The sequence below is a fragment of the Macrotis lagotis genome, chromosome 3 (genome assembly GCF_037893015.1).
Source record: "Macrotis lagotis isolate mMagLag1 chromosome 3, bilby.v1.9.chrom.fasta, whole genome shotgun sequence".
Lineage (NCBI taxonomy): Eukaryota > Metazoa > Chordata > Mammalia > Peramelemorphia > Peramelidae > Macrotis > Macrotis lagotis.
Genome location: NC_133660.1, coordinates 175,984,658 through 176,008,682, shown reverse-complemented (window position 1 = coordinate 176,008,682; position 24,025 = coordinate 175,984,658). Strand labels below are relative to the sequence as shown.

General features: G+C 37.0%; 1 protein-coding gene across 3 annotated transcripts in view; it reads left to right on the top strand.

Moving 5' to 3' along the window:
- The first annotated feature begins 383 nt into the window (after nt 1-383).
- UBE2K (ubiquitin conjugating enzyme E2 K) overlaps nt 384-24,025 on the top strand; it is a 94,466-nt gene continuing 70,824 nt past the window's right edge. The window contains exon 1 of one of the 3 annotated variants that reach the window (XM_074229601.1): nt 384-492. In XM_074229601.1, coding sequence (XP_074085702.1) covers nt 430-492 — 63 coding nt within the window. In that variant the 5' untranslated portion in view covers nt 384-429. The remainder of the gene's footprint in view (nt 493-24,025) is intronic. The other 2 variants (XM_074229605.1, XM_074229602.1) reach the window with 2 other exon arrangements.

Below are 24,025 nucleotides of genomic sequence, written 5' to 3'. Positions count from 1 at the left end.
CGCCCCGGCCTCGTCCCGCTCTCTTGTGACGGGGTCAAGGGGTCAGGGGGGGCCGTCCCGGAATGGCCCCCCCGCGGCGCCCCTGCGGCCCTCGCCCCTCCGCCGCCCCGCCAGGCCTCGCGGCGGGGGGAGGGGCGCGCGCGGCCGCCGGGCTCGGCCGCCTCCTGGGGGCCCCCGGCCGGGCCGCCGCCGTGCGCATGCGCGGCCCCGGCGCCATTTTGGTGGCCGGGCGCGGAGGCGAGTCCACTGAGAGCAGCGCGGCGGCGGCGGAGGCGGCGGCGGCGGCGGAGGCGGCGGCGGCGGAGGCGGCACGGCTCCCCGGCTCGGCTCTGACGCGCTGAGGGAGGCGGCGGCGGCGGAGGAGGTGGCGGCGGCGGCGGCGGTCGTGGCGGCGGCGGCGGGGGGCGCGAAACGGCTGCGGGAGGAGACATGGCCAACATTGCGGTGCAGCGGATCAAGCGAGAGTTCAAGGAGGTGCTGAAGAGCGAGGAGGTCAGGAACCCGGCCCGGCCGCCCCCCGCCCCGCCCGGCGCCGCCCCTCCCCCGCCCGGGGCCCGGGGCCCGGGGCCGGCGGGGGGTCGGGGGCCCGGCCGCGGGGAGCAGGCCGCGGGGCGGGGGGCGGGGAGGCCCTGGGCGGCCTCCCGAGGCCCCGGGCCCGGGCGCGCCCGGCCTGTGTGCACGCCGGCCCGGGGCGCCGGGAGGCCGCCGCACGGAGCGGGCCTCGCCGCCGGCCCCTCCGGGGCCTGGGCTCCAGAAAGAAAGGCGCTTCTCCGCCGGATTCCTTATTTTTGGCCAATGACAGCGGGGGAGGGAGGAGAAGACCGCCTAGGCCAGCTTCTAAAATAATCTTTACAAGCTCAGGAGGCCATTCCTCTTAAAACATTGCCTCGGTGACTTCACTTGTGCCCCAAACTTCATTATGTTTCTTTTTTTCGTTAACTTGTAGAAGTATTTTGGAAAAGAGCATTTGAAAATGTGTAAGTCCACCGACTGTCTTCTGAACAAGGCTGATAGGTGATTGAATTATCGTGGACCGTCCAAAGAAGGATTAGAAATTTTCAGTTGGTCACAATTCTTCCTGTTTCTTGTAGATAATGCTCACTGATTGGTGTTGCCTCGATGCAACAGACTGGCTGTTCTTAGGGCTTGTCATGTAATTCAAACAATGCCCATCTCCACAATTTTCAACAGAAACAGAGACTGCATTCCTTATTACCATATGATAATGAAAGAATGGAATTAGCTTTAATTGGGAATTTTATGTATCTTCCTTACAAAAGAGACAGAATAGCATCATTATGATCATGATCCTTCCTTTTTAATGGCTTGTTATTATGGTACTTTGATAATAAGTAGGAGTGTTACTTTTGGAATTTAGTATTCTACTTCAATGATGAAGAATAAGTATCAGTTGACATTTAGACCTAAAAACTCACTGAGTCTACCATGAGTGGATGAAAAAAAAGTCACATCTTTGCATATAGACATAGTATCTCATGTTTTAAAAAAATGACTAGCTACTTTATACAATTAAGGTGCTTGTGTATGGTTTTCGTAGGCCACAAGAGTCTTTTCTATAGAGCATGTGTGTGAACTTTGACCTGTATGTTTGTTCTAGTGCCAAAATGAATGGAAGAATGACTTGGTATTTTTGTGCTACAGTGCAGAAACCACTGCGTGCTCTAGAGACCTAAATATATGTACTGCTACAGAATATTAGGTGATTCTAACTTTAATGCAGTGGAGGCGTGTTTCAGGACATCTAACCTGAGTTGTCATAGTAAAAGGTTAGGTTTTCTTTGTGTTAACACATTAGATTGCTATTTTAAAAATAGATTTTGTGTAGCAAAGTTTGTACAACACTTAATATGGATTTAACACTTCCTTTTCCATTTCCTTATCACTAAATTCTAATATTGATTTCTTGACCTTTTAAAGGTGACTGATTTATTACTATAGTGTCTAAAGACTTGAATTCGGGGTTACTAGACATACTTGTTTATGCTTAACTAAATGAATACAGCTATTCCTATGTGCTCTGTGTCCCCATGGGAGTTATTTGGGGTGGTAAAATTAGAATGGGAAAACTGTCTTGGCTGTGTCCAGAAGAAAAACCATAGATGGCTGGCTGGGTCACATTATCTTTTGGGAATATCTGCACTCCATCCATGTATATCTGAAAGCAAGCATTTTTTTTCTTTCTCTTTCTTCCTCCAGATCTGTTGAATAGAATATTTATAAGGGTCCCATCATTTAATCTTGGCTGAAAACCAATTCCAGACCATAGGTCAAATCAAAAAAGGATTCTAACACCACTTATGTTTATTAGATGAGGACTCCCAATTTAATGCATATATATATATATATATTTAATATATATATATTTATGTTCCTTTGTCATGTTAAGTCATGTTAATTGACTATGTAGTCAAATTCATATTCCTTCTCTACTTTGGGTTTGGTGATTCTCTGTCCAAAATTTGTTCATGCATTATGAGTTTATATTTACCAAGAATTTCAACAGATAACAAAGGCATTCTGCATGTCTGATCAGCCTTTGCAGTTGTAAAAAAAAAATTTATAACAAGCATTCTTAACTTACTATCATATGAAAGGATAGTCTTGATATCATATGAAAGGATAGTCTTGATTTTTTTTTTTAGTTATGAATTTAGAAATCTAAATGATGTGGTCTTTTCAAATATTTAAAATTCATTGTTTTAAGACTTTTATCTGCGTTTGATCTCCAAATCTATTCTTAACAAATGAGTTCAAAATTTTTTTTTTAATGAAATTGTAGCTCAAAATTAATGGAAAGGATGTAAAGGGAGGACCTCTGTCAACTTTGAATTATATATCAGAATTTATTATTTAGTTTGCTTTCATTATTGATATCAAAGCCAATCATAAAAACCATGAAATTTTATTTTTTTATTTTTTTTTGGTCAAAGTTTATTTTCAGGGGCGGCTAGGTGGCATAGTGGATAAAGCACCGGCCCTGGAGTCAGGAGTACCTGGGTTCAAATCTGGTCTCAGACACTTAATAAATTACCTAGCTGTGTGGCCTTGGCAAGCCACTTAACCCCATTTTCCTTGCAAAAAAAAAAAGTTTATTTTCAGTGATACTGAAATGGAATTCATGAAATAGTAAGGGGGAAAAGGTGACCTTAGAGATTTTCACCTTGGAATCCAAGACTTTGTGATCAGATTTTCTTCCAATGTAGATTTATTTAAAAAACAAAATTAAAGCTGTTGAAATTTGAAAAGAGCTTTTGGTCTTCTTATAGAATCTTTAAAGGATCTTTAAGTTCAGTGTTTTGAATGTGGTCACTGATTTTGAAGAGATAAATGACATCTGAAATTAGCATAGAAATGAGTAGATGTAAAAAAATTTGCTTTTTTTTCATTTTGAGTGGTGATATTTTTGTATGTTTATAAACTTGTGGTTAAGTAAGCAAGATATTTTGTATTTATAGAGAGTACATAAGCTTTTGGTTTTAAGGCAATGGGGTTGAGTGACTTGCCTTAGGTCACACAGCTAGGCAATTATTAGGTGTCTGAGGATAGATTTGAACTCAGGTCCTCCTGACTCCAGGGCTGGTGCACTATCTATTGTGCCACCTAGCTTTCCTGATTGTAGGTTAATAAGTTGTATTTATTTTTTATTTGTATCTATGCACATTTCACAACGTTTATAGAACTGGATTGGAGAAAATTTAAATTTTTAGAATGCAATCTGTTAAAATGAAACTAGACTGAATATATACTAATTACATTTGCCACATATCAAATTTTTATGCCCTATGGTTTTTAATGTTAGGTATTCTTGTTAAATTTTAAAATTGATATTGATTGCTTCATTTGAAGCTAGCTGTTGGGCTTTGTTTTTAGAATATTCATTAGACTTTGGAAGGTCAGTGATACTGATGATAGTGGGAACCCAAATAAACTTGCACCTGAGGAAGTCACATAGATATTTCCACACTTTCTAATGTTTACTTACTTAAGTAAAAGCCATAGACGATAGCTTGGATGTTATGTAGTTTTCAAAACTTAATTAAGTTTTTTCATCAAAGGATGAAACTGCATGAAAGATAGGTGATTATATTGTTTAATAAATATAGTGAAAAATTGCTTTTAAAGAAAAATTAGTGTTAATCCACTGATATGAATACATTCTTAACTAGTTGCCTCGCACATAATGCTCAGTGAAGTTTTGTGTATATAATTAAAAAATGAAGCCTATAAGTTTGATTGAAAGTTGTATCATGGACTAACAATATTGTGTTGGATATGTTTCTGTCATGGATGTCCTACTGGTATGGGCACAAGTGAACCTAAAACCTGATGTATTCCACCTCCACACCTCCTCCTCCTCCTCCTCCTCCTCCTGTAAACATGTCTCTCTCTATCAACATATATTTATCAAACTTTAAATGGCTTCCTATGCCTGCTGAACAAAGACAATCATGTTCCAACCTACTTTTCTATCATTATCTCATATTACTCTTTTTTTTAGGCAGTCTATGCTTCAGTTACACTGGACTACTGACTGCTTTGCCATCTCCTTGCCTTTGCTCACATGCTTTCCTATTCCTGGAAAGCATTCTGACCCTAAACTTCTGATGTCTAAACATTTTTTATTCCTTGTAGATCTCTCTGATTTTTACTAGTGACAAGTGGATTGAGTACTGGACTTGGGGTCAAAAAGACATGGAATTCATATCCTGACTAACAGCTTACTAATGTGTATGTATATGTCTGAAGAAATCATTTAAGCTTTCTTAAGTAATAGTAACATCTGCCTCATAGAATTGTTGTCTGGATCAAATAGATTGTATTATTATCAGGAAAGTATCCAAAGGACTAAAGTGGGTCTTGAACAGTAGGAGGTTAACCCTTTTTTGTGATCTTGGAAGTATTCCTGCCAGGATCATTATTTTAAGGAACTTCTGTCAAAATCTTAAGAGCTGAGGCCACAGGATACAATGGAAAAAAAGATTTGGAGTCAGAAGATCTAGGTTTAAATCTTGGCTGTGCCAAATCTTGAGAAAGTCACTTTATCTCAATTTTCTCTTCTATAAAATGAGAAAGTTGAACTGGATGACCTCTCAGTATCATTAGATCAATAGATTTAGGACTGTCCTGGTTCTTAAACTATCATTTTGTGATACCTTGAGTTCCCTCTATTCCTCTGAGAATTATCTTGCAGTCCTGGAAACCTTTTTCAGCTGTTGTGCGTCCTTCATTTTCAAAGAAGAACAATGATATCACAATGTTGCTGATCGGTCTACTTTGAGTTTGGAAGGCTCTACCACAGGTCAGGCACCAGTGGTCTGATAGAAAATTTGGAATGGAGGTGGCTCTGGATTTTCACAGCTCAGAATTTCTCCTGTGTGCTTCTGAGATTCTCTTTTGCTCCTGAGTACAGCGGCTTCATTGATTTGGACACACCACGAAAGGCAGTCTTGTGCTATTGTCTCATAGTTGATACTAAAGTTCTTGAGAGAGACCTCGAGAGTGTCCTTGTGCTTCAGCTTCTGACCATAGAATGAGTGCTTGCCAAAAGAGTTCTGTAAAATTGTCTTTTGCTAAGTGTGCCTTTGGCATTCAGGCTCTGTGGCCAGCCTTTGTGTTCTCTGCAGGAGAATTTGAATGCCTGTCATTCAAACTCTACCTCCATGCATTCAAACTCTTCCTTGGCAAATGTTGGGGTTGGGGTGAATTTTTATTGTGCATCACTGGGCATAGGATAGGTGAAAAGAGAAAACTCTGGAAGTAAAAACCTATAGATGTTGTCAACTGTGAAAACATAATTTAAGTTAAACATTTTTACAGGTACAGTATTACTGCAAAATCATCTCTGATTTCTACCTACTTCCAACAAGTTGATGTCTAATGAGGATGTTTATTGGCATATAAAGACATTGCAAACTATTTTACTTCTTTTACCCTCCTAATTTCTGTTTAGAACTTGTCTCACTGTTATGGATTCTTGACTTGTGGAATTTAGTCTTCAAGCTAACTTATCTGGGAAATATGATTCTTTCTTGCTTGCACCTAGCAAGTGCCATATTTTTACTTATTGTTGGAGTTAAGAATGTCTATGTTTGGATTCCAGAGCAACACCTGGGATTTATTTCTTGATCATTTTGATTATCTTGTGCCAATCCTCATCTGTGTGCTGGGTTAACTATACCTGTTACTGTTAACTGTCCTTCCTATTTTTCCTTTTCCTTTTCTAAACTTTTTTTCATTGATCAGAACTTTAAAAATAAGTATAAGTAGATCTCAGTGTGAAAAAAGGGGTGTTTGATTTTTAAGGATCTTTATTGTTACTTTGAGTAGAGTTAATATTATAGTGAAACTTTGGAATAGAAATTGATTGTTGTCTACATACTCATAGTCACTTGTTATTTGATGTGGACAATACTAATTAATTTAGAGCTGTTATTTTTCTTTGAAGAGTTTGAGGGTGGCGTAGTGGATAAAGCACCTTGGAGTCAGGAGTACCTGGGTTCAAATCCGGTCTCAGACACTTAATTATCTAGTTGTGTGGCCTTGGGCAAGCTACTTAGCTCCACTTACCTTGCAAAAACTTAAAAAAAGAGTTTGAAAAAAATCTATTTGTATCTTCTGATGTTAGCAATTATTAAGTTGCCAGTTGTTGTGTATCAATTTTGTATGAAGTTTAGGCAAGATAAAACTACTTGCCCTTGAATTGCCCAAGTTTAAACAGAAAGGTAGAAATTAAACTTCATATTCAAGTAATTCTTTTTTGTAGATAATTTGCCTCCAAAAATGGAGAGGTGGAATGAGGACCAGAAATTTAAGAAATGAATGCCATTTTCAAGAATTTAATTTTCTCCTCTAAGTGAAAGAGTCTGAGAAGACTGAGCAGTTAGCCATTATTAACATTAACTTCTTTAAATAATGCCTCCTTTTACTTGACTTTATGGGGTTATTCATCTCTCTTTAGCTGTTCTAACCAATCACCCTTAAGTATCACTACTGACCACCAAAGCAACTAGCTTATTTTTAACTTAACATTCCTGGGTTGTTTAGAGTTGAACCCTTTGTTTACCTGATTTGGACAAATTGCTTTTCCAGAACCTTTTGGGCTGCAACAATTTCTATTTAAAAGCAAGAATAAAAATGTATGTTTGTATATGGGCAGGGAATTTGGGGAGGATAAATGGTGGTGATATATAAAGGGTGGCAGAACTAATTCATATAGGAAAATTTTTTTACTGCATTTACTGAAATGTACTGGTCACTGTGAAGTCACATGAGCCATCATGCATAAAATGTGTAGCTTTTGATTGCTGTAATACAGCCATTATTGTACTCTGGTTAGATCATAAATTAAACTGTATCATTACTTCTTTAAGAGGGAAGCAATATAAAGTCTAGAAAACATACAAAAGAAACTAGGATTTATTCCAACTGATTATGAGAATTTAACACAAATCAAGGAAAGAATGATGTTCATAAAGCACAAATGTAAATTCAGTAAAATAGAATTTTTATCACTTATTACTCAAAATAGTTTTGTTTTTGTTTTTCCCCAAGGTCACACAGCTAGATAATTATTAAGTGTGTGAAGCTAAATTTGAACTCGGGTCCTTCTGACTCCAGGCTCAGTACTTTATTCACTGTGCCACCTAGCTACCCCCTCAAAAATAGTTTTTGGAAAAAGAGACACTAAACCTAAGAGAAGCAGTGTGAGAAAAGGGCATGACCTAAAGAAAGATTTGAGTTCACATTCTGTGTTAAATAGTAGCTTTATGAATAGCCAAGTCACTTAATTAGTATATTTGTAAAGTAGGTTGCACTTTTTGTAAAGTAGGTTGCACTTTTTTTCTAACTGGGTGGTTGTGAGGAACAAATGAAATCACATATTTTTGCAAGTACTTTGAAAATTTTATAAATGAAAGCTATAATTATTAAAATAATATAGGTACTAGGTCTCATAGCAGATCTACTTTCTGTAAATAAACTTAGAAATGAACTTTTCCTATTTTTAAGTCCTTTGGACTCAGCAAAATTTCCCTGATAGGTTTTATACACATACACACACGGGTGTGTGTGTGTGTGTGTGTGTATAAAAATATATTCTTTTCTTCATTTGGAGCCAGTAAATGGCATTTAGAATTCAACTAAGGCCAAAGTGTTCTGATTCAATTTCAGGTTAGTCAGATTTGAACTAGTCTTTAGTGAGGAAACATGTATAAGATGTATAAAAAACACTCTGATGTTTTGTTTAAAAGAAGAAGTTGAGCTAGGATTAAACATATTCTGCGTGACTCCAAAGAATAAATTCAAGGGGCTGGAGGGAATAATTTTTTTAGCTGAATTTATAAGGAAATCACAGTTATTAAGAGAATTTTGTTGTAAATTGCAATAAACTTGGCAGTAAAAATTGTTTGGTTTTGGGAACTTGATTTTTATAACTTTATAGAAATAGCAAAAAGGTATCACAAACCATAGGACATTAGTTTCCAATCGCCGGTAAAGATCTACTGAAAATGAACAGGAAGGAAAATTCAGAGGGAGCTAGAGACACCTAACTAAAATACTAAGTAACCTTTATTAGTTTATGATATCAACACCACCATACTCCCATCACTGAATTGATTTTCATCAATCTTTTTTTTAAAGATTAAGGAGAATTCTTTTTTATTTTCATTTTTATTTTTTTTTTAGGTTTTTTTGCTAGGCGATGGGGTTAAGTGGCTTGCCCAAGGCCACACAGCTAGGCAATTATTAAGTGTCTGAGGCCGGATTTGAACTCAGGTACTCCTGACTCCAGGCCTGGTGCTCTATCTACTGCACCACCTAGCTGCCCCTATTTTCATCAATCTTGAATAAATAGCTCAGGAAGTAACTTGGCATTTTTCTAAAAAATGATTTTTTTTTTCAAGCAATGGGGTTCAGTGGCTTGCCCAAGGCCACACGGCTAGGAAATGATTTTTTTTTTTTATGCAGATAGAATAATGATCACAGTACATCTTCTTCAGGAAAAATCTACCCCTGTGACATTAAACTTTCAGAATGGAAATAACACATAATCTTAGGATTTGAGTAAGTGTTCCCATGGAATAGTCAGACAATTTTTTATTAAGGACCTGTTGTTCCAGTCACTGCTGGTTGTTGAAGTTCGTCATTTCCCAAATATTAGACGGGTTAGAGAAAATCTGCCAATATAAGTCTTTTGAAGATTAGTATAAATAGGGGAGAGAAGATAGTACTTTGGATGAAAATGGTTTTTGATAGTAGTAGTTATTGAAATATTGAAGACTATATATGTGATGAGAATGAGAAATGGAAGATAAGGAGTTTTTTTTTTAAGCAGTAAAGAGGCTAAAGGTTAAGAATGAGAGAAATTTTGGGAGGAAATAGGAAAGGACTACTTAATGGTCTTAGAGGAGAACATGAATTTATAAATTTGGCTCAAAGCATGTACTTAGTTTGCAGCTCTTTTCCTTGTTATCCTGTAAATCTTCTATAGCATCTGTCCATTGTGATAGGAGCTCCTCTAGGACTCTTGACAAATTGTCAGTGTAAGTTGCACATACTGTATTCAGTTATGCTTTACTCTCTCAATAGCCTTCTTTTCTCACTCTTCTCAATCCTTCTAAAATATTTTACCTCTAAGTTCTCAGCTGAGTTTATTTTCATATTTAAGTAAGAAAATAAAAGCCCTTTGGTAACACCTCCTTGTTCTGTGCCTTTCAAAACCCCTTGAATTCATCCCTTCTTTTCTAGTTTCTGAAGTTCCTTGTCAGGGAACAAATCTTCAGGTAATTGTACTTGAAATCATCTCATCTTTCTAATTTTCAGTATTTCTTTATTCATTGGCTTGTTTCCTAATGCTTACAAACATACCCAAGTCTCTTTTGTACCAAATAAATCCTCCCTAGATTGTACATAGCCTGACAGCTAACTTCCCTCACTTTTGTCTCCTCTCAGTTTTCTCAGCTTTCTGTTTTGACTTTTGATTTCTCACTCAACCGAAGTTACTCTATCCAATGTTACCAATGATCTTTTAAATGGCCAAAATCGACGTCCTTTTTACAGTTTGTAATCTGCATGATATCTGCAACATTTGACATGATTGGAACTGTTCACCACCTTTTGTTTTTTTATTTTATATTACTACAATAATTTTTTTGTGAGAATAATCATAAACCCCCTTCCTCCCAAAAATGAAGATCAGAAGTCTCAAGAATAGTGAGAGAGAAAAAAAAAAGTGTACTTCAGTGTTCAGATTCTAATGGCTCTCTCTGGGATGAGTTGCCTTTCCCCATCATAGCCAACAGAGAATTGCTTCATTATTTTTTCACAGTTGCTATCACTAGCTATATTTTTCCTCTACTCTCATCTATTCCATTTTCTCTCTCTCTCTCTCCTTTCATCCTTTCCCTGTTCAGAAGTGTGTTGTATCTGAGTACCCTCTCCCATGATCTTCCTTCCCTCTCTTCTGCCACCTTCTCTCTCCCCTTCCCGCCCCCATTCCCCCTTATCCCATCCCTTTTCTCTCATTTTTTCTCTAGGATAAGATAGATTTCTATACCCTTTCAAGTGTGTATATTATTCCCCTCTGAGTCATTTCTGATGAGAATGCTCACTTATTCTCCCTCTCCTTCCCCCGTTCCACTCCATTGTAAAAGCTTTTTCTTGACTCTTATGTGAAATATCTTAGCCCCTTCTTCCCCCCTCCTTTCCCATCCTCACGGTTCTTTACTTTATCATCCATTGACTCCATCTTTTTACTATATTATACCATTATATTCTGCTCCTTCCTGTATTTTGTCTATATATGCTCCTTCTAACAGCTCTTATAAATGCAAAAGTTCATATGAGTTATCAATATCTTCTTCCCATGCAGGAATACGAGCAGTTCAACATTATTAAGTTCCTCATAATTAGTCCTTCTCGTCCACCCCCTCTATGGTTCACCCGAGTTCTATACTTGGAGATCAAACTTTCTGTTCAGCTCTGGTTGTTTGAATAGGAAAGTTTAAAAGCCCCCTGTTTCACTGAAAGTCCATCTTTTCTCCTGAAAGAGGATGTTCAGTTTTGCTGGTTAGTTGAATCTCAGATGTAAACCATGATCTTTTGCCTTCTGTAATAATTATATCCCAAGCCCTATGAGCCCTTAATGTAGATGCTGCCGGATCCTATGTAATCCTGACTAGAGAGCCAGCTTGATTTTGGCAGCTTTTAGTACTTTTTCTTTGACTTGGGAGTTTTGGAGTTTGGCTATAATATTCCTGGAAGTTTTTCTTTTGGGATATCTTTCAGGAGATGATTGGTGAATTCCCTCAATTTCTGTTTTATCCTCTGCTTCTAGTATCTCAGGGCAATTTTGCTGTATTATTTCTTTTCTTTTTTATTTTAGAAAGGTTTTATTTATTTTGAGTTTTATAATTCTCCCCCCCCCCCATCTTGCTACTTCTCCCCTACCCCCCATAGAAGGCAGTTTGTTAGTTTTTACATCATTCCCATAGTATGCATTGATCTAAGTTGATGCTGTATTATTTCTTGAAAAATGAAGTCGAAGTCTAGGCTCTTTTCCCAGTCATGACTTTCAGGTAGTCCAATAATTTTTAAATTATCCCTTCTGGATCTGTTTTCAAGATCATTTGTTTTTTCCAATGAGATATATTACATTTTCTTCTAATTTTTTTTTTTTTTGGTATAGTTTTCTTTCTTTCTGAGTTCTTGTAAAGTCATCAGTTTCCTTTAGTTCCATTCTGCCTTTGAAAGAATTATTTTCTTTAAAGAGCTCTTTTATCTCCTTTTCCAGCTGGTCAGTTCTGCTTCTTAAGGCATTCTTCTCCTCATTTGACTTTTGTGTTACTTTTTCCATTTGGCCTAAACTGGTTTTTAACATATTATTTTCTTTTTTTCTTTTTTAAAGAGAATTCTATCAAACTTTTGTTTTTTTAAAAACATTTTAATATTTTATTTGTTTTCCAATTATATATAATAGTAATATTTACCCATCATTTTTTGCAAGGCTCTGAATTCTACAACTCCCCTCCCCCCAACAGAAGACTGTCTGATAGTGTCTACATTGTTTCCATGCCATACATTGATGTAAATTGAATGTGTTATAAGAGTAAACATAAGAATAAACATAACCCCCACAAGAAGAAGAGAGAGAGAGAGAGAGAGAGAGAGAAATGTACTTCAGTCTGTGTTCAGGTTCCAATGGCTCTGTCTCTGGGATGAGTTGCTTTCTTTATCATAAGTCCACCAGAGAAGTTGCTTCAGTATTTTTCCCACAGTTGCTATTACTAGCTGTATTTCCCTCCACTCTATTCCTCCCCACTCTCATTTATTCTCTTTCTCCTTTCATCCTGGCCTGTCCAAAAGTGTGTTATATCTGAGTACCCACTCCCTCAATTTTCCCTCTCTTCTATCCCCTATTCCCCCCTTTCCCCCCATCCTGTCCCTTTCTTCCTATTTTTCCTCTAGGATAGATTTCCTCGCTTATTAAGTGTGTATGTTATTTCTTCTCTGAGCCATTTCTGATGAGAATGAAGGCTCACTCATTCCCCCTTGCCTTTCGCCTTTCCACTCCATTGAAATAGCTTTTTCTTGACTCTTATTTGAAATTTCTTAGCTTCTTCATCTCCTTTCCCTTCTTCCCAGTACTTTGCTTTATCATCCATTGACTCCATCTTTTTACTATGTTATACCATTAAACATATTATTTTCTTCACTTTTTTGTATTTCTTTCACCAAGTTGCTGACTTGGTTTTCATGATTTATCTGCATCGCTCTCATTTCTCCTCCCAATTTTTCTTCTACCTCCCTTCATTGCTTTTTTTTTTTTTTTTTTTTTTTTTAGGTTTTTGCAAAGGCAAATGGGGTTAAGTGGCTTGCCCAAAGCCACACAGCTAGGTCATTAAGAGTCTGAGGCTGGATTTGAACTCTGGTACTCCTGACTCCAGGGCCGGTGCTCTATCCACTGCGCCACCTAGCTGCCCCACCTTCATTGCTTTTCAGAGGCTTTTTTTGAGCTCATCCATAGCCTGAGCCCATTTTCTATTTCTCTTAGAGGTTTTGGATTAAAGAAACTTCGATTTTGTTGTCATCTGATTATGTGTTTGATCTTCCATGGTACCAAAGTAATTTTCAATGGTTATATTCTTCTTTTTCTGTTGCTTGCTCTTCTCCTCAGCCTATGACTGATTTACTGCACTTCCAAGGCTTTGGGGGGGGGGGTGTGGGACAACCCACAGGGACCTTAATTCCTCCAAGGTTTTATGAAAGGCTCTAATTGCTCTCTTGCCTGTGTTTAGGCCCTCCCCCCCTGCCCTGGAGCTGTGAGAATGATCTCTGCTTGGCTATGATGATGTAGTGGGGGTCCAGACTACAACCTGGATCTGAGTGTGGGCAACAGCTGAGTCCTGCCCCAGAGAGAGCAGAGAGGCCTTTGCAGTCTCCCTCGACCCCCTTATCATCTATGGACTGGGAGCTCTGGACGTCTTGGGTGGCTCTGCCAACTCCTGCTGCAGATTCTCACCACAGGGCTGCTCTGAGGCCAGAGCTCAGCTTTGCACTCACTCTGGTGTGGCAGGATTCTCTCACCACCCCTTCAAGTTGTCCCTGATGATCCCTGGGCCAAGAGGTCTGGAAACTGCCCCCTCTGCCATGGACCCAGGCACCCAGCCTGGCTGTGCTATGGCTTTTTCCAACCCTCAGTCCCAGTGGAACAGACCTTTCCTGCAGAACTTTTAAGTTGTCTTGGACTGGGAAATTTTATCACTGTCTTTCCATGGGTTCTTCCCCTCTAAATTTTGACTAGAGTCCTAATTTGACAGCTTTTGGAGTTTTTGTGGGGAATGAGTTTCCAGGAAGTTCTGCCTTCATGCTGCCATCTTGGCTCTGTCCCTGTCCACCACCTTTTGGATGTGCTTTCCCCTTTGAATTTTCATAACACTGTTCTTGTTTGACTGGTTCTCCTCCTACCTGACTGACTGCTCCTCCTCATTGTACTTTGCTGGTTTATTTTCCATTCCATTCCATGATCCTAAACTTTGCATCTTCTGTCATTCTCTTTTCTTTTTCTTTTTTAATTGTTATTTTATTCTTCCAATTACATTTATGAAAGCTTTTCAACATTCATCCATGTTTATGTGCATATTTTTAAATTACATAATTTCCTACCTCTTTCCCCTCAGTGACAAATAGGTGAATATTGTACATGCACATTTGTGTTTAACATGTTCACAGATTAATCATTTTCTGGATGAGAAACTAGGATTAAGGGGAAAGAAAAACCATGAGATAGGGAAGAAAACATGAGAAAATTTTTAAAAAGTGAATGTAATGTTCATTCAGATTCTGGGCTCTTTTTTTTTGTTTTTCTTCCTCTGGATGTGGATTTAGCATCCTTGGGTTGTCCTAGCTCCCTGAACTGCTAAGAGGAGCTGCATCCATCAAGATTGATCAACTCACAATGTTACTAATGTGTACAATGTTCATGGTTTCTTATAGAACAATAGTACTTCATTACATTCATATAGCACAATTTGCTTAGCTGTTCCTCAATTGATTTCTATTCCCTCAGTTTCAAATTCTTTGTCATGACATAAAGAACTACTATGAATATTTTGGAACATGTGAAACTTTTCCCATTTTTTATGATTTCTTCTGGCTATAGACTTTTTTTTTCTCTTTTCACACGTTCTCATTTGGTGATCTCATCAGCTCCCTCCCCCCTCTTTTGTTTACTAATTATTGCTATATTAATTATTCCCAATTTTATGTTCTGTGTATCCAAATCTTTTTCTCCTTAATGCTCTCCTCAGCTTTTTATTGAATATTTTAAATTGGTTTTCACATAGACATTTAAAATTCCATCTGTCTTGGCTCTCTTGATGACTTTCCACACTTCAGCACAGAATTAATGGCCTTTTCAGTCTGAAACATCAGTCCAGCCCTGTGGCCTCTTTCTCATTGGTGAGAAACTCCCTTTTATGTTCTCCCTACTTTCCCCATTGGGATGAAAGCTCCTTAAAGGTAGGGACTCATTTAGTGCTTATATTTCTATCCCTAAAATTTGGTATTGTGCCTGAAAAATAGTTATCTAATTAAATGCTTGTTGACTGACTCGTTTGTTGAAATGGAAATCATTTTCTTATCTAACTTAGCCCTCGTGAATTTCTCTATTTCTTTCCAGAATGCCAACCTTTGGCATTATCTTTTATTCATTCTCCCTCACTCATATGACCAGTCATTTCCCAGACTTTGTCATTTTTGCCTCTACAACTTTTTTTTGGGAATGGCTCTTCTTCCTTAAATTCAGGGTGTCCCAAAAGTCTTGGTACAGTTTACCTCTGGGAAACACAGCTCCTTATATATGTTAGTTATTAGACCTTCAGAAACTTGCTGCAGCAATTTTTCGCTTTACTCACATGGATCCTCCCTGCCTCAAATCTCTCCCTTCTAATCCATTCTACACAAAAACTATCAAAGTAATTTTCCTGAAGTACAAGTGTTATCATATTTCATTCCCCTATTTAATAAACTCTAGTGACTCCCTATTTTTAATCTATAAATAACATCAAATACACTCCTCTGTTTAACATTTAAAATGCACATCACAACCCATCCCCTTTCAGTCTTATTTATTATTATTATATACTCTTTCCTTTCCCACACCCTACAGTTCTGTCAGATTGTGTTTTTTTTTTAAAAATTTTTTTTTTTTTAGGTTTTTGTAAGGCAAATGGGGTTAAAGTGGCTTGCCCAAGGCCACACAGCTAGGTAATTATTAAATGTCTGAGGTCTGATTTGAACTCAGGTACTCCTGACTCCAGGGCCGGTGCTTTATCCACTGCGCCACCTAGCTGTCCCCAGATTGTTTTTTTTTTTTTTTTTTAACCTGGCAATCTATCCAAGCCAATTTGTTATCCTGTTTGTTCTCCATTCTGGGAAATGAACTTCTTCACCTCTCTCTTAAAATTTCATTTCACTAAAAACTGATCAAAGGTTATTTTCTACATGACATTTTACTTGACCCTCTTTCCTCTTAATATCATTATAAATTTACCTTGTATATGTTTATACTTAATTTATGTATATGTTGATTCCTTGAGGGCAGGGACTGTTTTACTTTTGTCTTTGCAACCTGAGTACCTGGTAACAGTGTTCCTGCTACATGATTGAGACTCTTTTAAAAAAACTTGATTCTTAAATTTTTTAAGATTCTGAACTTAACAAACACCAGGAAATATGAGCATTTTTGTAAACAATAGAAAAAGAGAATTGTATGTGAAAATTCAAATTTCATTGCATATAGTTTAGTTTAAATTGTTTTTTAGTATACAACACATTGGTTTTAAAGCTGTTTCAATTGTCCGTTTCCTTCTGAACATCCTTTTTCTATTCTGTACATTTAATAACAAAATTATTCTGAATTTCATATTAAAAGGGAACATTTTTATATGTAAATTTGGATCAGAAAAAGAGGATTGTATGTGAATATATTTCCGTATTCTGTGGAACTTGCAGTTTTTTGAAGTGTATAATTCAGCATTTTATTTTTAAAAATAATTTTATTGATATCTTTTGATTTTTACATACTCTAAATGCCCCCTGTAGCCCTTCTCCACTTTCCCAGAGAGACATCCCTTACAATTAAGAATCAACAACAATGTAAAGACTTACAGACTGCCTTCTGAGGGTGGTGGGGGGGAGGGAAGTGAGATTAGGGGGAAAAAATTGTAAAATTCAAAATAAATAAATTTAAAAAAAGAATCAGCAAGTTATTTCAAGCAGTCCTTTGTGCCCCTGTTTATTATAAAAAATTATTCAGTGATCGCCTCATGTTTCTGCCTTTTTTTAGGGGGAGGATGGACTTCCCTTGTATCAAATAAACCGAGTGGAGCAAAATATACTTTATCCATGCCTAAAAATGGATTTGTAATTCTTTTCCTTTTTCGTTTTTTTTTTTTTTTTTGTTTTGTTTTTGTTTTGTTTATATCCTTTGACAGTATATCCCTTGGGGAATAGCAGTTCTTATAAACGAGATATCCCAAAAGTCTTAGTGTAACTATACAGCTCATTATATTTACAGATATTTTTGGGATTCCCTAATATTTAAATCAGTTCCATATACATCTCAGATAGCAGAACTTTATCAGAAACTTATTACCATGACTTTTTAACCAGTTACACTTTTCTTTTTGAACTTAATATCATTGGTTTTATTTGCAAAGCCATTTAAAAATTTTATTTTATTAAATTTATCCATTTTATCTATATAATCCCTTCTTTCCCTTCTCTAGTTATGACTACTTCTGCATAGGTGAAAAAGCTATTTTGTTTTTTGTTCCTGTAGTTATTATATGATCATTATTACATAAACCTTTTGATCTTAGGGGTGAGATCTTGATCTCAATCTAATTATCAGGCAACTTTTCAGTTTTCTCACCAGATTTTGTTGAAATGAAACCTTTCTTACCTCAATATAGGAGTCTTTGGGTTTATTGAACATTATGCAACTATATTTATTTACTTCTGTATGTTGTGTACCTAATTGATACCATATATCATCTTTTCTATTTTTAACCAGTGCCAAATTTCTTTTATGATTATTGCTTTATAGTGTAGTGTGAGATTTGATACTACTAGGTTCCCATTCTTCTTATTTTTTTCTTAATTATTCCCTTGAGAATTTTTTTTACCTTTTTTGTTCCTCCAGATAAGTTTTGTTAATTTTTTTCTTGTTGTATAAAATAGTCCTTTGGGAATTTGATGTGACACTGAATAAATTCATTTAGGTAGTATTGTTATTTTTATTACATTGATATGTTCCATATGTGAATATATGTGAATGTTTTTATTTCTGAGCAGTGTTTTGTAGTTCAGTGCATATATGAGAACATGTTTGCCTATAGTATATCTATCTATCTATCTATCTATCTATCTATCTATAGATAGATCCCTCTATATTCTTAACTTGCTGTGGGTGTGTATATATATCTAGGTAGGGAAACCTCATGTATTTTATACATTTTGTAGTTGAGTGGAATTTCTTATTGTATCTCATCCTGCTGTTTTTTTTTGTTTACGTAGAAATACTAATGATTTCTGTGGATTTATTTTAATATTTTGATGAAGCTATTGTTTGAATGAATTTTTAACTTTCTGGGGCTCTGTCTATCATCATTTGCTTTGCCAAAAAGCAATAATTTTGTTTTTTCTTTGTTTATACTTTTTTCATTTCTTTTTCTTATTGCTATAGTTACCGTTTCTATCGCTGTTAAATAATAGTGGTGATGATGGACATCTTCACCTCTGATCTTATTGGAGGGGTCTCTGATTCTTGTTTTAAATAGATACTATTTATTAACTCCTATACTTTTTAGTTTTTTTTTTAGCAGAAATGAATTGTGATTTGTTATTAAAAAAAACCTCTGGTGTAAATTCTCCCTGGTCATAACTTAGTCATTCTAAAAAGAGTTACACACACACACACACACACACACACACACACTAGTATTATTAAATATTTTTGTGCGTGTTCATTGGAGATAATGGTATGTGGTCTCTGATTTCTCTTTCTGGTTTATGATAGAAGAAATTCAATAGCATTTCTTTTCCTATTTTTACAAGCAGTTTTTTTGATGATTGAAATTAGTAAATCTGTCTGACTCTAGGTGTTTTTTTGGGGGGAGAATTCATTTATGACTTGTTCAGTTCCCCCCCCCCCCCCGGAATTAGATGTTCAATTCTCTTTCTTGATCTCTTTTACTGAGTATTTTATATTATAGAAATGTATTCATTTCTTTTATATAGTTTTGTTGACTTTTTATTTAATTGTGCGAAAACAACTTCTGATTAAATATTTTATTTTACAATTACATGTAAAAACAATTTTGAATGTTTTTTAAAACTTTGAGTTCCAAATTCTCTCTCTTCCTCTTTTTCCAGTCCCCAATTGAGAAGGCAAGCAATTTGAAATAGATTTTATATGTATAGTCATGCAAAATATATTTCTATAGATCAAAAAATCAAACGCCCCCCCCCCCCAACATCCAAGGAAAAGAAAGTAAAAACAGTATGGTTCACTCTACATTCAGACTCCAACAATTCTTTTTTCTCTGGAGGTGAATTGTTCTTCATCATAAGTCCTTCAGAATTGTCTTGGATCATTGTATTGTTGAGAATAGTTTAGTCATTCACAGTGGATCATTGTACAATATTGCTGTTATTATGCACTCTATTCTGTCTCTGCTTGCTTCACTTTGCAACATATAAGTCTTTCCAGGTTTTTCTGAAAGCATCCTGCTTATCATTTCTTTTTTTTTTTTGAGTTAAAAATAAATTCTTAATATTTATTTTTATTTTGTACAAATGATGCTTTTTTATGTTACTAGAATATTCTTGTTTAAGAGTAAACATAATACCCTCTCCTCCCCAAAAATATAGACCCTCATGAAAGGAGGAAAGGAAAGAGGAAAAAAATTAAATTTAAAATTAAAAAAAAAATAACAGTAGGGGCAGCTAGGTGGTTCAGTGGTTGGAGCACCGACCCTGGAGTCAGTAGCACCCAAGCCCAAATCCGGCCCCAGACACCCAACAATTATCCAGTTGTGTGGCCCCTGGCTAGCTACCCAACCCCACTGCCCTGCAAAAACTAAAAACAAAAAAACACAACCCCATAATAAAATAATTAATAATAACGACAACAACAACAACAATAATGGTGGCTAGGAGCACCCGGGCTCAAATCCGGCCTCAGACACCCAGCAGTCACCCAGCTGTACAGCCCTGAGCAAGCCACCCAACCCTACTTGCCCTGCAACCCCCCCAAATAACAATAACAACAATAATAATATGCTTCAGTCTGTGTTGTAACAGCACCAGCTTTGTTGTGGGTGGATCACATTCTTTATAAGTCCATCACAAAAGCTACTTCCATATTTTTCCACTGTTGCCATTGCTGATTGCAACTCCCTCCATTTGTACTTCCCCACTATCATGTACTGTATTTTCTCTCTCTTTTTGTTCTGTTCCTCTTCTTAAATGTGCTGTAGTGTAGCTGAGTGGCACAGCAGACTGATCACTGACCCTGGGCCAAGAAGCCCTGAGGCCACATTGCCACCCCTAAAGCCCAGCAACCACCCGGCCTGTAGTCACCCAATCCCAGCCCCTTGCAAGAAGTTAAAAAAAAAAAGTGTTATATTAGATGTCTATACCCCATCAGTATATATGCTGTTTCCTCTCCTAGGCATCTCTGATGAGAGCGATGGTTCCCTCATTTCCCCTTGCCTTCCCCCCTTCCATATCATTGCAATAGCTTATTGGAATAAAAAAAATCTTATTATATGAAATATCTTAACCTACTCCACCTCTCCTTTCTCTTATTCCCAGTATATTTTCCTTTTAGCCATTGACTCCATTATATTCTAAGCCCTATGAACTTTTAATGTAGTTGCTGCTAAGTCCTGACTGCAGCTCCTTGATATTTGAATTGTGTCCTTCTGGCTGCTTGTAATATTATCTCTTTGACTTGGGAGTTCTGGAACTTGGCTATATAATATTCCTGGAGGTTGTTTTTTTGCATCTCTTTCTGGGGGAGATTGGTGTATTCTCTCAATTTCTATTTTGCCCTCTGCTTCTAGGGTATCAGGGCAGTTTTCCTGTAGAATTCTTTAAAAATTAGGTCAAGGCTCTTTTCCTGATCATGACCTTCAGGTATCCCAATAATTTTTAAATTATCTTTCCTGAATCTGTTTTCCAGATCAGTTGTTTTTTTTGATGAGATGTTTTATATTTTCTTCTAATTTTTCATTCTTTTGGTTTTGAAGTATTGTCTTAAATTCTCATAGTCAGAAGCTTCTTTCAGCTCCATTCTAGATCAGAAGGATTTGTTTTCCTCAGAAAGCTTTCTTATTTCGTTTTCCATCTCAACAATGTTACTTTTTAAAGCATTCTTCTCAATAATTTTTTGAATTCTTTTATCCACTTGACCTATGCTGATTTTTAACATGTTATTTTCTTCAAAATTTTTTTGGATCTCCCTGACTAAGCTGCTGATTTCTTTTTCATGTTTTTCCTGCATCTCTCTCATTTCTTTTCCCAATTTTTCTTCTCTCCCTCTCAAAATCTTTTTTGAGCTCTGTCAAAGCCTGAACCCAATTTCCGTTTTTCTTACAGTCTTCAGATGCAGGAGCTTGGACTTCGTCATCTTCAGATTGAGTATTTGATCCTTCTTGGGATCATAGGCAAAGTATTTCTCAATGGTGTTCCTCTTTTTTCTCTGTTTACTCATTTCCCCAGCCTGTACCTGGTTTTGGGGGTGCTTCCTGAGCTTTTGATTATTATTGGGACCCCCCCCCCCCAAGGTTATCTGTGTGTGAGGTTCTGTCTTCCCTCCTGGTTTGTGAATGAACACAAGCATACCCCTTTGCTACCGGCTGAGGTGGGGGGCTGCTGTTCTATGGGGGGCCTAGATTGTGATCAGGATCTGAATGTGGTCAGAGCCCCAGAGTCCTGTTCCAGGTACAGAGGACAGACCTTTTGCTTCTGCTTCTTTTTAAGACTTGTTCATTGTACAGTCTTTTCTCTTCATAAATTTGCCTTTGATCTTTACACTACTTTGCTTGCAGAAGTATTTTTTAATACTATATGTGACCTACTCTTGTTCATCATAAGTCTGTGCATTGCATTCATTATTCTTTGGTGATTGCAATTTTAAGTATTCGGTCGTGGTTTTTCTATGACTGTTATCTTACAATGTCACTGAGTATCTATTATTGAAAAGATGTACCTTGAGAAGTAATATGATATAGTGGAAAGAAAGCTGATCTCAAAGTTGGGTTCAAATTCTGCCTCTATTACACATTGATTTTAGAATTCTGAGAAAATCATTTAACTCTCAGTGCTCCAAGTACTCTCTTAAGAATATAAATTGCAAAGGAATTACTTGCCAATTTGTATTGTTAGAAGGAATTTCTTTACCTGGGCATTCTGAATAGCAAAGAAATCACAAAATGGACCAGCCTTGCCTTCTATCTTCCGCTTCCCCTATACTTTTATCAGAGTTCCCAACTGTGTGTGTGTGTGTGTGTGTGTGTGTTTTCTCTTTTTATCTGATAGTTCTGGAGTTTCGCCACAACATTCCTTGGTGTTTTCATTTTAGGATCTTTTTCTGGTGGGGATCGATGTACTCTTTCAATAACTACTTTGCCCTCCGATTCCATGATATCAGGGCAGTTTTCCATCACTAGATCCTGTAATATTAAGTCCAGGCTTTTTTTCTCTTCATTGTTTTCCTGGAAGTCCTATAATTTTCAGGTTGCCCCTCCTCGATCTATTCTTGAGCTCGATCTATTCTTGAGCTCAGTGGTTTTGTTGATGATACATTTGCTTCTTTTTTCTATTTTTTGATTTTGGTGTGTGTGTGTGTTTTAGTTACGGATCCCTTTGGCACTCTGGTAAAATGTATTGGATTCTTTAAAATTTATAAGATGAAATATGTTATGTGTTTGTGTGTATGTGTATATATGTGTTTACTTATGTAACAATTATATTGAATTATAATTTTCTTTTTAATTTATTTTAATTTATTTTTATCTATACATGTATACATGCAATATACATGCACATGTATATTTTTTAGTTACAAAATTTCCTTCCACTCTCCCCCCCCCCCCTTAGTGGTGAACAATAAGGTTAGCATTGTATATACATGTTTTTGATAAACATGTTTAGAGATTAGTTATTTTCAGTATGAGGAATTAGGATTAAGGGAAAGAGATACATACATAAGACATAATTTTTATAAAGCGTTCATTATACATAATAGATAATTTTTATAAAGCTTTAATCAGCTTCTGTAGGGTTGTTTTTTTTTGTGTGTGTTTTGTTTTGTTTTGACTTTTTTTTCCCCCCTCTGGATGGGGGATGACATTGTCCATAGCCCGTGTAATACAATTGTCCCAGCTCTCTGAACTGTTGAGAGGAGCTTCTTGCATTGAGGTTGATCATCTCACAATATGGTTAATGTGTACATTGTTCTCTTGGTTCTACTTCCCTCACTCGGCATCAGATCCTGTAAGTCCTAGAGTCTGACCATTATGGTTTCTTATAGAACAATAATTTTCCATAGTATTTATGTACCATAACTTGTTTAGCCATTCCCTAATTGATGGGCATCTCCTCAATTTCCAGTTCTTAGCCATTACAAAAAGAGCAGCTATGAATATTTTGAAAAGTGGGACTTTTCCCTTTTTTTAATAATTTCTTCTGGATATAGACCTAGAATTGGGTCAGAGGGTACGAATAATTTTTTTGCTCTTTGGGCATAGTTCCATATTGCTCTCCAGAATCGTTGAATCCGTTCACAACTCTACCTGCATTGCATCAATGTCCCAATCCTCCCACAACCTCATGGATCATTTTCCCTTTTTCTCATCTTGGCCTATCTGATAGATTTTTAATTTGCATTTTTCTATTCAATAATGATTTGGAGCATTTTTTTCTTCTGATTATATATAGTTTTAATTTCTTCATTTCTTGAACTATAATTTTCAAAATATCAGGGAAATAAGTTTATAAACTTTATTAAGAACTACTTAAAGACTTAATTCCAATGTCAAAAAGCCTTCCTACTTCCTTGGTTATGTCTCATTTAGCATTTTCTACTGTATTATACTTAGATTATGTATCATAGTTTCCTTATAAATTATGGTGTTTGTCCCTTGTTTGCAAAGAAGACCACAACATCAGGGAGGTGATGCCATGACATGCACATGAATTGGATTTGAGTGAGGGGGTGCTGTGCTGGATCACTAACCCCACTTTTTCCTCTAGAGCCCTCTGGATCCAGTAGCCAGATATGAATCAGGATGACTAGAGATGACCCTGGGTGTGAGACAATCAGGGTTAAGTGACTTGCCCAGGGTCACGCAGCTAATAAGTTTCAAGTATCTAAGACTCATTCCCATCCTCCTGACTTCAAGGCCAGTGCTCTATCCATTGCACTTGGGCAGCT